The following is a 12,135-nucleotide window of genomic DNA, read 5'->3' as shown; positions in this document are numbered from 1 at the left end:
CTATCCTTAGTTTAAAGTTATTACCTTGCACTGAATGGCTGAAGTGCAGGATTCTGTTAGCACTCCTTGGGAATGGATCTATAGGGTTCAAATTGTGGAATCAGAGTAGTAATAAGTGGGGTCAAACCCTCGACAGGTTACCTTTTGTTATTTTTCTTGCATTGGATTAGAACAAGCAAATTGTGTGTGGTGCTAGTTCTTAGTGTTTTTTGCATATACATTTTTTGGGGAGCACTCTTGTGACTTCATACTAATCCTTGAATATCTTTCTGTTATCTTAAGCTCCATTAGGTCAGGTAGATGTCTGGCGGGAAGTTGGTGTTTCTGAAAATGGGAACCAAAACTTTCTTCTGCTATGGAAGGTAAGATGCCAGTAGACTAAGTCAGTCCCACACCTTTGGGTCTGGCTCAAAATGTGCATGAGAGAATTCAAGAGACAAGCTAAGGATAATCTGCAGAAGTGACAAGGCAGTATTGGAAGGATCAAAATCTCTCTTAAGTGTGGCTTGTAAGAGTTATCATCGAGTAAGTTTTTTTAGGACACAAGTATTAAAGGGTGCACCAAGAAAGAACCATAGCTTGGCAAGCCAGTGACCTTACTGATTGGGCAATTGTTGGAAGTTGGGTCAAGAGTTTGAAAAAGTTACTCTTCTGGAGTGCAGTTTCTAGAATGCTCCAGTCAGCATGTTCACTAGCAGCTGACTGGGGATCATGGGACCTACAGTCCAAAAAAGGCAACATTTCTAAGCTCTGCAGCCAACTCCTCACACTCCCCTACTAACCTGTCAGTGGGAAATTGGCACCAAACTAACTATGCTGTGTGAATGTGTAAAAACAATTGTTGTTGTGCATGAAAAATCTGACACTTACCCTGGTAATGGAAATTAAGCTTTCCCTATGTTAGAGTGTCTCTTGTTGTTCTGCTTTTGAGCTTATAGCTGGTGGGAACCAAGAGTGTTAACACAAAGTGAGGACTTTTAGCAGATATGCTGATGCCTGCAACGAGAAACTGCTGTGCTGGTAGAGAACAGCAACAACTGGTCAGCAGAGTGATTTCCCATTTGGTTGGTGCACTGCTTTTTCTTTATTATGATTGTGAACTGCTGGCTAGTACTATATAGTTATTAATATTTTATTAGCATTATATAGAGATGATGCATAAGAGATGATGCCTGTTTTCGATGTGCTAGTCTATGACTGTAAGAAAGATTCTATCTATGTATGTTTTTAGTACCAGATAGCAAATTCCTGTCAGGATTTTTTTCCAATTGTGGCTTTTGGCTTCCATGTCAGGGAGGCAGTGAATCCAGTCCAGGTTTTAGGTAGCCTTAAAGGAGCTGTCCAAGGCACTGGATCTTTTTAGGAGAGCCCCTTTAAAGACTGGATGAAAACCTGGACTGCTGACACTGTTCTCTCCAAAACCTGTCTTTTCACCAGGACCAGGCCTACTGTTAGACATGACAAATCTCAAACAGCAGATTTGGGGTGTCACAAAAAGTAGAAGTTGTTAGTTGTTTAACTGCTTGCTGTTACATTTTGATTGTTGGAGATGTTTATTTCTTCATGTGTCCAAAATATCTTTGCCTTTGACTCCTGTGCACCATGACTTGGAGTGTTGTGGATTTGCTACTCTGCCTTAGGCAGCAAAATCTTGGGGGCCATTCTTGATTTGGCCTAAGAACTAAAAAATATACTGGAACAATTATTTGGGGAGATATTGGAGAATTTCCACTTGGCCTTGTGTAAATGGAAAAGAATACATCATTGTGCCCGAGTTATCTGTAATACTCCTGAAGGCCACAGTTGTCCACCTCTGGCATAAAATGAAGTCACAGAGGAAAAGTGATGAGCTGAGACGACCTCTTCACCAAGAGTGCATCACATGTTGCTCATGGTGATAGCCAGCCACAGAATTCTGCCTCCACTGGTCAGTGAAGAAAACCAGAGGGACTTTTATTGAGCCTCATCTCAGCTCAGTTATGAAACCACTGGTGACTGTGGGCTAGTCACACTCTCTCAGCCTCAGAGGCAGGCAATGGCAAACCACCTCTGAACAAATCTTGCCAAGAAAACCCCATGACAGGTTCACCTTAGGGTTGCCATAAGTTAGAAGTGACTTGAAGGCACACAACAGCAACAATAAATCTCAGCATGATTTCACTTAGTGGAATCTAGCTATAGAGGAAAGAAAGAATTGTATGTTAGCAGGCAGGCTAATAAAACTGTTACTAGGCTAGCAAGCTGTTCTTTTCCCCATTCACCCCAACACACACATACACTCACACACTTCATGAGTTCCCTCTGCAGTTGCATGTCCTCTTCCTTTTCTAAACAGTTGAGCAGTACTTCCCTAATGCACTCTAGCCCAGGCTAGAGCAGCCTCTCAGTTGGGAGGCTTGTAAGTAGTGGTATTATGAGTGTGTTTATAGGATCACAACACCAGCACTTCTTGACTAGCAAGGGTACAGGAGATATCATCTCCCACATACCTTTGCAGGCTTTCTTGTTTTCTCGGGGCTTAATTTATGTTCGGGTTTTCTCAGCAATGACAATATATTGTTGTGAAATAAAACAAAATCCAAAATCCACAAAATAATTATATGGTGGGCACTACTTCCCGGGCTGCAAGTCAAGAAACATCAGAAAGAAACTCTGCTAGAACATGGCCACATAGCCCGAAAAACCCACAAAATTTTTTTACATCTTTACTGACTAACCAAAATGCATATACAGTGGGCCCTTGGTATCCACTGAGGTTTGGTTCCAGGACCCTCTGTGGATACCAAAATCACTGGATGTTCAAGTCCCATTAAATGGAATGGCATAGAAACGATGCCCCTCATAAAATGACAAAATCAAGGTTTGCAATTTGGAACTTATATAGATATTTTCAAACCGTGGATGGTTGAATCCATGAATAAGGAAACCATGGATGAAGAGGGCTGACTGTACATTCTGCAAACTTTCAAAGCTCCCCTGGCTTCTTCATCAGGCAGAAGATGTTATACAGGAGAAGAAAAGTGATGGTGTTAGAGTCATAACCCTACATTTTGTATCAGCCGCTATTTCTGTTGTAGTTCAGTTGATCTGGGGAAATCTCAATGCCGGCAGTTGCCACTCCCTTCTTGGCCATGTGGGGACTGAAACAAAGGACAGTAAAATTTTAACTCTAGTAGTAGCAGTAAAATTTAATCTAATGGAGTTATAGTTTAACTAGTTTTAATGAAAATTAAATTTTACTCTCCTTTGTGTGTGTTTTTTTGCATTGAAATCCCCCCAAACCAATTGAACTAAAACAGAAACAACATTTGATACAAAAGGTAGGTTTATGATTCCAACATCATCATTTTTCTTCTACCGTCTGATTTTTAAAACATATTTTGCCTGAAGAAAAAGTTAGTGAAGCTTTGAAAGTCTGCATGATGTGTGTTGTGCATTTTAGTTGGCCAGTAATGGTTATCATCCTTTTGTGAATTTTGCATTTTGTTTTATTTTGCTGCATGACCAACACAGTTCCCTCTGAATATGTAGACTGTTGTGAGCTATCACTGTTCTAATAAAGGATTTTGGAATGACTCAATCTCACATGGGCAGCTTAAAGCTGAATTTCATTGTTGTGTGCTTTCAAGTTGCTTTTGACTTATGTCAACCCTAAGGCAAACCTATTACAGAGTTTTATTCAAAGGGGATCTGTCTTTCCCTTCATCTGAGGCTGAGAGACTGCGATTTGCCCAAGGTCACCCAGTGGGTTCCTGAATTCGAGAGAGGATTCAAATCCTACTCTTCCAGAGTCCTAGTCTAATGTTCAAACCACTACACCATGCTGGCTGTCTAAATCTTAACGTTTCCAAACTTAGGTCCAAAACACACTGCAGAAATAATCCAGTTTGAGACCGCTTTAACTGCCCTGGCTCAATGCTAGAGAATTCTGGGGGCTGTAGTTTTATGAAACATTTAGCCTTATCTATCAGAGAGCTCTGATGCCACAATAAACTACAATTCCCAGGGTTCCCTAGCACTGAGCCAGGGTAGTTAAAGCAGTCTCAAACTGGATTATTTCTGCAGTGTGTTTTTGACCTTACTCAGCTTTACACGGTGGACATGAACTTTGCTAGAAAAGAGTTATTGATAAGTGTGAGCACATCTATCTACATTTTAGGCTACTGTTGGACACATGGCTCTGGGAATTGTGACAATGAGCACCTGAGCATGCACCCTTTCAAATTTTACCACTAAACTACCAGAATCCTACTGAGTTGGGGTCTTGTTACTTGAGAAGCTGGTGGTCAGACATGCAGGTGAGAGAAGAGACTGGTGGCGGATGGAAGCCATTGCCAGTCAACTGAAGTGTGTATGTTTTGCTGCTGTTGTTTATCATTGAGTGAAAAAGCTTAAAGGACCCACTATTAAGATGCAACTGCTGTCATCAAAATTACATTGGTTCTTATCTTTCACTTGCCAGCTTTGTGCCTTTAGTGGATGCATGACAAGCAGATGCAAATGCTGTTACTGTGGCATTTCCTTGGCAAGAGAAGCTGTGCCCTCTCACATTTGTTGCCCCGTCACACAGCTTGTAAAAGGCACATCTGTTTACAATGGCTGTTGCAAGTGTGCACCAGGCTTCCTTAGGAGTTATGAGGTTATGTGTGGTTACCAGTGGTATCACTTCAGGGTTTTCAGTTCTTTTTTCTTTCTTACAAGTCCTTCCTTGACCATGGGAACATCCCTTTTACAGGCACTGGACCCAGACGTAGCCCAGGGCAACATCCTCGACTATGAAGTCACCTACCGGGATAATAGCAAAAACATCTACAAGATGATATGCCATTGCTGCAATGCAACCCTCCCTCATACGGCTGTGTATGCTTGGGTGACAGCACGCAATTCCATTAAGAAGACACTGCCAGCCAATCTCAGCTTGGAGCAAACAGGCAAGAGTTGATCATGCAGGAAGAAATGGCCTACAGCATTTTTGCAAGAGGTCGATGCTGGTGTTTCTTTTTTTCCCTTCTCATGCCTCATTTCCTGCCTTCCCTCATCTGATGAAAGTTGATTCATCCTACCCCTAAAGAAAAAGGTGCTGGAGTTGCTATCTGTTTGCTCCCCCAGTTCCTGCCTCTTCATAAGAGAACTTCTTTCCTGTTACCCTTTCTTTCTTTCTCCGCTCAAAAGTACATAGCCTCAAACATGCTAAATTTACACTAGGCACTCAACCACTCAAATTCACGTCATTTGGAGGCATGATTTCTACATACACTACAGGATCCCACCACATATAAGGTAGCCTTCATAAACTTTAACAATAAACACAGCCTGACAAGGAGTTGTGAGCATGTAGGACTTACAATTCAAACAATTTCTGTTGATGTGGGTATTGAGGGAGGAGAAGGACTTGACCTGTTTAAGCCCCAAATGCAATCATTTGTCCACAGTTGTGGATTTGACTTCTGCATGTCTGATTATTCACGGATTTAGTTAATATGTTCTCTCTATGGTCAACATCCACAAGAAGTCACACTGGAAGACTAACAGATTCTTAGAGAGAACAATTCTCTAGGCATTTGTAGCTCCTCCAGTGAAATTCTGGAAGACTAAAGATTCCTAGAGAGGTGTTCTCCCAGTTAAAAAACAGTGCTTCTTAAAATTTGCATTTTTTCCACTTTCACAGGGGTCCTGCACCCCTAACCCCAGCAAATATGGCGGGGCCCACTGCAGTGTATACTAAGTATCCCAGAGAGAGAATTTACAGTTACAGGTGTGTGCCATAAAAAATGAAAAGTTCACTTCCTTTTGGCAAATAAAGATAGCACAAAGAAGAATACAAGGGGAACACCATCACCACATTTGCAGAACCTATGAAGATTATTAGACTGTCAGTGGATATTCCACAAAATGCATTGTGTTGGTCCAAAAGGGTTTCTCCTCAGTGCTACTGCCTGTGCCTGACACAAGCAGTCAAGCACAAAAAAATAAGGAAGAAAACTGTGTAATAGCTAGATTCACAGGGGATAAAAAGTCATGGGGTGAAAAGCAATACTTGCATCACTCTGGCTGTATGTGTTTTAAGGCAGGAGGAAGAATGACAGGAAATAGTTTGACAGAGGCCATACTTCCCTAAGCTACTTCAGGCAGACTGACGGAAATAACTAATCTCTTTCCATAAAAAGCCTGTGCTCTTGTAGCTGTTGGTGGAAGCAAAGTGAAGAAAAGATTGTGTGGAAGCAGGCTTTGTGTACACAGTTTCAGTCTGAGATGGGCAACTTTGGCCCTCTAGATAATACTGGACTGCATTTCCCATCAGGCCTTGCCACTGCAGCCAAGGATGAAGGATTTGGGAAGCTGCCAACAACATCTGGAGGGCTACAAGTTGCCCACCCCTGTTTTGGATGTCGACATGCAAATGTGGGGAAATGCCACTGTAGAGTTTCAGGCCTATTAGAAGTGGGGAAGGTCCTGAGGGATGCTGTGACTCCTTTGCTATGTCCATACTGCAGAAATGAAGCCATTTGATACCACTTTAACTGCCATGACTCTATCCCATTTGTGGTTTGGTGAGGCACCAGAGTGCTCTGACGGACCAGGCTGAAAACCTCAGCAAAACTACAAATCCTAAGATTCCACAGGATGGAGCCGTGACAGTTAAAGTGGTGTCAAACTGCTTTATTTTTGTAGTGAGGATGCACCTTCAGAGGATGCGTCTCTTTTTGGCGTATGTGTTCTTGCTTGCTTCCTAAGGGACCCTCCACTGAAGCAATAACATACATATTCTCCTCTGCTTGTCATTTAGTAGATTTGGATTTGGCGTTTGTCAGTGACTCCTATCAAAATGATCAACTCATGTGCCCTCAGAAGGGGCTCTAAAAGCCTGGTTACCTCTCAGCAGTGACTAGCTGAATAGCCTTCACCATGTGAGAGCTTCGCCTGTAGAAAATTCAGCCCTTTGCCCAACCCCACCACCACCCATAGTAAGAGGCAGAGAAAGAAGGTGAGGATTCAGTGACACACATAGGGAAGAAAGAAGTGTTGACAACCTTTTCCATCCTTCCTTTCTTTGATGGCTAAGGCTTGAAACCACTTGCTAGTCCCACTTACAGTAGATCAGTTGAATCAGTGCGAATTAGCATGAATGTTGCTTTACCATGCATTCATTTACTCAGTAGGGCTTCTCTTGCTGGAACTAAAATTTGGACTTAGGGTCATTTTTCTCTGCTCCTTCCTGTCCCAAATGCTGGTGGACACAGGGTGACTAGATGTCTTTCTTTTGCAGGACATGTCCTACATTTCCAAGTTCTGTCTGGGAGGAATCCCAAAATGTCCTCCATTTTGAGCATGACTAAGAAGCATGCTTTTATCTTTATGAGTGTTTTTAGCTTTTATTTTGTCATGTCCTACCATTTACAGTTAGAACATCTGGTCATCCTGGGTGGACAATTTGCTGCTATGAGAGCAGCTAATGTAAACATAAGAGAAAGTACTTTCTTTCTGTATGAGGGAGGTGTACCCAAACTACATGTTACAATTCAGGGTGTGCTTTCTCTATTTAAGTGGCAGTTGCTGTATACAAAATACTAGTGGGACTTGAAGCCTATAGGTCTTTCCAACCTATCAACCACTGTGGTCCCAATCCAGATCAAGGGGCCTGTTCTTGCACTCACAGTTGGCATAATCCTCAAAGGATCCATTAGAAGGAATGGATTGCAGACTGCTAGGGATGTTTTGGATTATTGTTTTCTCTCTCTTGTAAAGCCTATGGCGCTATACAAATAAACATAATAACAACAACAATAATAATGACAACCAAAACCACGGAGGCTTCTCTGTGTCATCACAAACCAATTGTAGAAGATTGATGTAGGTGTGAGAAGGTATGGGAAAGTGTGGGGAAGGTAGAAAGTATGTTGAAGATATTGTGTTGGGTGGAAATATAGAATGGTAGATGGAGGGGTAAAGGTAGAACAAGAAGGATTTAGAGAAAAGATGATTGATGAAAGAAAAGGAAAGGATTTTGTGATGAACAGATGGATAAATGAGCGAGTGGTTATACTAAGACAAAGAAGATTGTAAACGAAATTAGCAGTAGATAGTATGAGTAGGGAATAAATACAGGCATAGGGAAAATACATAGTGATAAAGATGTATGGAAAGACAGATATGTATTGTGTTGTATTAGGTTATATTGGGTTGTATTTGCATTGTATTGTGGTGTATTATCTTGTATTATGATGTATGTGTTGTTTGTAGAGTTTTTGACTCAATAAAATTTATTTTTAATTAAAAAAAACACATTTTGTCTTTTTTTCCAGAGCGCCCTGGCCCTGAGGAAACCCAGGTGGTGGCAGTACCAGACCTGGGTCTCAATGTGACGTGGAAGCCCAGCACGAGCCCCCAGTGGGTTCAGCCTGAGGAGTATGTTGTGGAGTGGAGAGAAGAGCTCCTCAGAAGCAAGGGAAGGCCACTGAACTGGATCCGCAGGCCAGGTAGCAGCAACAGCGCCCAGCTGAGAGGTGAGTAGTGAGGGGGATTTAGGAGCCAAGCTAAGCCTGAGGACAATTGTAGGAGTGTAGTTAACACAAAGATACATTGGGGTTAGGTAAGGGTAAAACTAGCTGCTGCCACACTGCAGAATTAACTGTCATAGTTCCATCCTATGGAATCCTGTGGGCTTGTAGTTTGTTGTGGCACCAGAGCTCTTGGACATAGAAGACTAAATATCTCACAAAACTACAAATTCTATAACATTGAGTCATTGCAGTTAAAGTGGATTCAATCTGCATCTATTCTGCAGTAGATGCAGCCATTGAAGCTGCTGTTTCCAGTGAAAGCAAGTTCCCACTGTTGCCAGTGGAGGTTTCCCTTGAAACACAATGCCAGTATCAGCAGTTTTTGTGGGAGGAAGAGAAACTATTAGACTTCCCCTTCTGCCATTGGGGCTTGTAATTCCTGAGGGCTGCTATTTACAGACCAGAAACTGTGTTTCTGCAGTTTCATTCAATCTGTCTCTAATCTAGTTGGTGGAATATGATGTGCCAGCCTTTCATTTACCACCTAGAGAGCTTTCATTTGATGCAGATGACATTTTTAAAAAGCTTTTGTTTAAAGAATGTTTTCTACAGTACCCTGTTTTTTAAATGCTATAGTTTGAGTGTTGGAGTATGACTCCGGAAACCAGGGTCCGATTTTCAGCTCAGCCATGAAACCCACTGGATGACCTTTGGAAGCCACATGTTCTCAGCCTCAGGGGAAGGAAATGGCAAACCTCTTCCGAACAAATCTTGCCAAGAAAACCCCATCATAGGATCGCCATAAGGCAGAAATGACTTGAAGGCACAGAATAACAACAACAACAACAAAGGCCACCTTATATCCTGTATAGGGAGAATTTGGGATATAAATCAGATTAATATGTGATATGTGGGGATCTTTGGGAGACCAAATAACATCTTGTCTATGGGCTTAACATGGTCCAGATTTTATCTGGGATTTGTCCATACTGTGCTGTTTATAGATGGTACGTCTTCCAGTTGCTTAACTATCACCTTTTTTGTTCTTTCCCTTGTCAGGTGACTTTAGATCAAAAATACCTTACCGCGTCGGTGTTTATGCTTTGTATGCTGATGGGAGCAGCACCTCAGTCGCTGTGCAAGCCTACTTCAAGGAAGAAGGTAAATTCAGAGGGCAGAAGGGAAACAGACTACCTTGACCACCCAGCAAAATGAAAGCCATTTGGTGCCACCTACTGTTTCCAGCTAAAACCTATGTTCTATTAACTATGACCTATCCTGGACTGTTATACTTATTTCTCTCAGGTTTTGGGTGATAGGCATATACTTGTTTACAAACAATGACCCAGTTTTAAAAGATGCAGCAGACGTTGCAACAGAAACATTTGCTGTCTCTGGGAGATAGCGTGTATAACCCTCCTGAGTAGTAACAGCTGACTAAGAGCAGTTTTCTCTACCATCTCTTAATAATAATAATAATAATAATAATAATAATAAATTTTATTTCTACCCCGCCCTTCCAAGAAATGATCAGGGCGGCTTACAAAGTTATAAAAAACATTACAATACAGTTTAATTCCTCATAAAAGTTGTCCAAGCTGATAGCCATCTCCACATCTCTTGTGGCAATGAACTCTAATGTTAACTCAGCATTGTCTTCATGTTATATTTAACCCAATCTTAATTGTATATGTTGAAGACTTAATTAGCATTTTGCAAATATTATCCAGAAGCAGATAGTCCCTAAATAACCCTTGTACTATTCAGAAAGTTATATGTAATAAAGAATTTTAAGTGTGTGGATCACAAAATTTGCACTCTTCCTTTGCACTCAGTGCTTGGAAATGTTAATTTTAGAGTACAACTCCCAGAATCTCCCAGCATGGCTTCACTAAGTCCCCAAAAGTAACTTTTCCAAGTTCTGCATTTTTCACATGATCTAGAAATGAAACAAACTTTGCCCACGTATCAAAGCACTCAATCTACTTTTCTTTATATCATAGCGTATCCATTTTCCTCTTCCTCCTCCACCTCTTTTCTAGCACCATCGGCCAGTCCTCAGGCGCTACAGGACAGAAGCATTTCTTCTACTGCCTCTCAGATCTCTTGGAAGGAAATTCCTTTGGAAAGTCGCAATGGACACATCACCCACTACACCCTTTACCTAAATCATTCCTCTTCAGGGAACGTCAGTCGCATTCCCAGTAAGTGATACTCCCTCTCCTAGTCCAAATGACAGTTAACAGGAAGATTGGTGGAAGAAGGAACTGGATCTATGGGCCTGAACGAACAGGCCAAAATAAAGCTGCTTCGGGTCACTTTGGAGGTATGCTGTTTAAATGAGGCATGCGTCCTAAGAGACTGGAAACCACGCCAAAGCCACGCTTCAGTCCTAAGGACTGGAGCATAGCTTTGGTGCAGCTTCTGGCCTCACCAAATAGGTGAGTGAGTGGACATAGTTTTATGAGTTCCAGAGGGGAACTGAGGTTTAAGTCCAGTGTGAGGGGCTTACAACCTGATAGATACTCCAAGTTAGGGAGATATCTTAAGGAAATAATCTGTGGGTTAAATAATAATAATAATAATAATAATAATAATAACAACAACAACAACAATAATAAATGATTTATTTATATCCCGCCCGATCACAAGGAATCCAGGCGAATTACAACAATAAATAAAAAAATACAATTAAATTAAAAAACACACAATTAATAAAAATACAATTAAATTTTTAAAATACAATTACATTTTAAAAATACAATTAATTTAATTTAAATAAATAAAATAACACATCAATAAAGATATTGTCATGGAATGTCAATGGATTAAATTCCAAATTTAAAAAAAGGAAAATTTTACATTATTTGATCAAACAAAAAGTAAATATAATCTGCTTACAAGAAACATGCTTAAAAACGAAAGATTTAAGATTGTTGGAAAAAAAAAAATTAGGCAGCCTGTTTGCAGCCTCAAATGACCAACAACAAAAAGGAGTAGCCACATATATCAATGTTAACGGCAATGCTAAAGTAATATTTAAAGACAATAACAGACACTATTTAGCAACAGAACTAGAAACACAAAATGAGAAACTGTCGTTAATTAAACAAGAACTAAGATTATATTTTGATTTAAATGTAAATAAGGAGACACTCCAGTGCACATAGTGTGGGATGCCAGCAAGGCAGTGATTAGATGACACCTAATTCCACGAGGCAGTAGGAAAAATAAAGCAAACAAAGAAAAAGAGAAAATCTTATTTCAAAAATTAAAATTGAAAGAGCAAGAAAATATAAGGAATCCAAATGACAAGAAGATAGTCCAAGAAATACAAATAATTAAAAAATCAACTGAATGATAAATTAATGCAAGAGATAACAAACAAAATATAGTATGTAAAACATTTTCACTTTGAAAATGCCAACAAAGTGGGGAAATGGTTGGCATCAAAACAACTCTGATATTGAAAGAAGGTAAAGAACTGGACTTAAATAATTATCGCCCAATAACACTACTCAATTCAGATTATAAGGTCTATGCATCCATTTTGGCAGAAAGATTAAAAGCTTTTTTATCTTCATGGTCAAATGAGGATCAGTCAGGGTTCCTTCCTGGAAGATATCTAAAAGAT

General features: G+C 40.5%; 1 protein-coding gene across 5 annotated transcripts in view; it reads left to right on the top strand.

Moving 5' to 3' along the window:
* The window catches only part of IL27RA (interleukin 27 receptor subunit alpha), a 41,020-nt gene that overhangs the window by 14,627 nt on the left and 14,258 nt on the right, over positions 1-12,135 (top strand). For all 5 annotated transcript variants that reach the window (XM_089486772.1, XM_089486752.1, XM_089486745.1 and 2 more), the window contains 5 exons: positions 283-362; positions 4,736-4,931; positions 8,304-8,504; positions 9,561-9,662; positions 10,544-10,705. In XM_089486772.1, coding sequence (XP_089342898.1) covers positions 283-362; positions 4,736-4,931; positions 8,304-8,504; positions 9,561-9,662; positions 10,544-10,705 — 741 coding nt within the window. The remainder of the gene's footprint in view (positions 1-282; positions 363-4,735; positions 4,932-8,303; positions 8,505-9,560; positions 9,663-10,543; positions 10,706-12,135) is intronic.

The sequence above is a fragment of the Sceloporus occidentalis genome, unplaced genomic scaffold (assembly GCF_023333645.1).
Source record: "Sceloporus occidentalis isolate IW3139 unplaced genomic scaffold, rSceOcc1.0.p SCAF_1, whole genome shotgun sequence".
NCBI lineage: Eukaryota > Metazoa > Chordata > Lepidosauria > Squamata > Phrynosomatidae > Sceloporus > Sceloporus occidentalis.
Note: the sequence above shows the minus strand (reverse complement) of the source record. Positions and strands in the feature narration are given on the sequence as shown.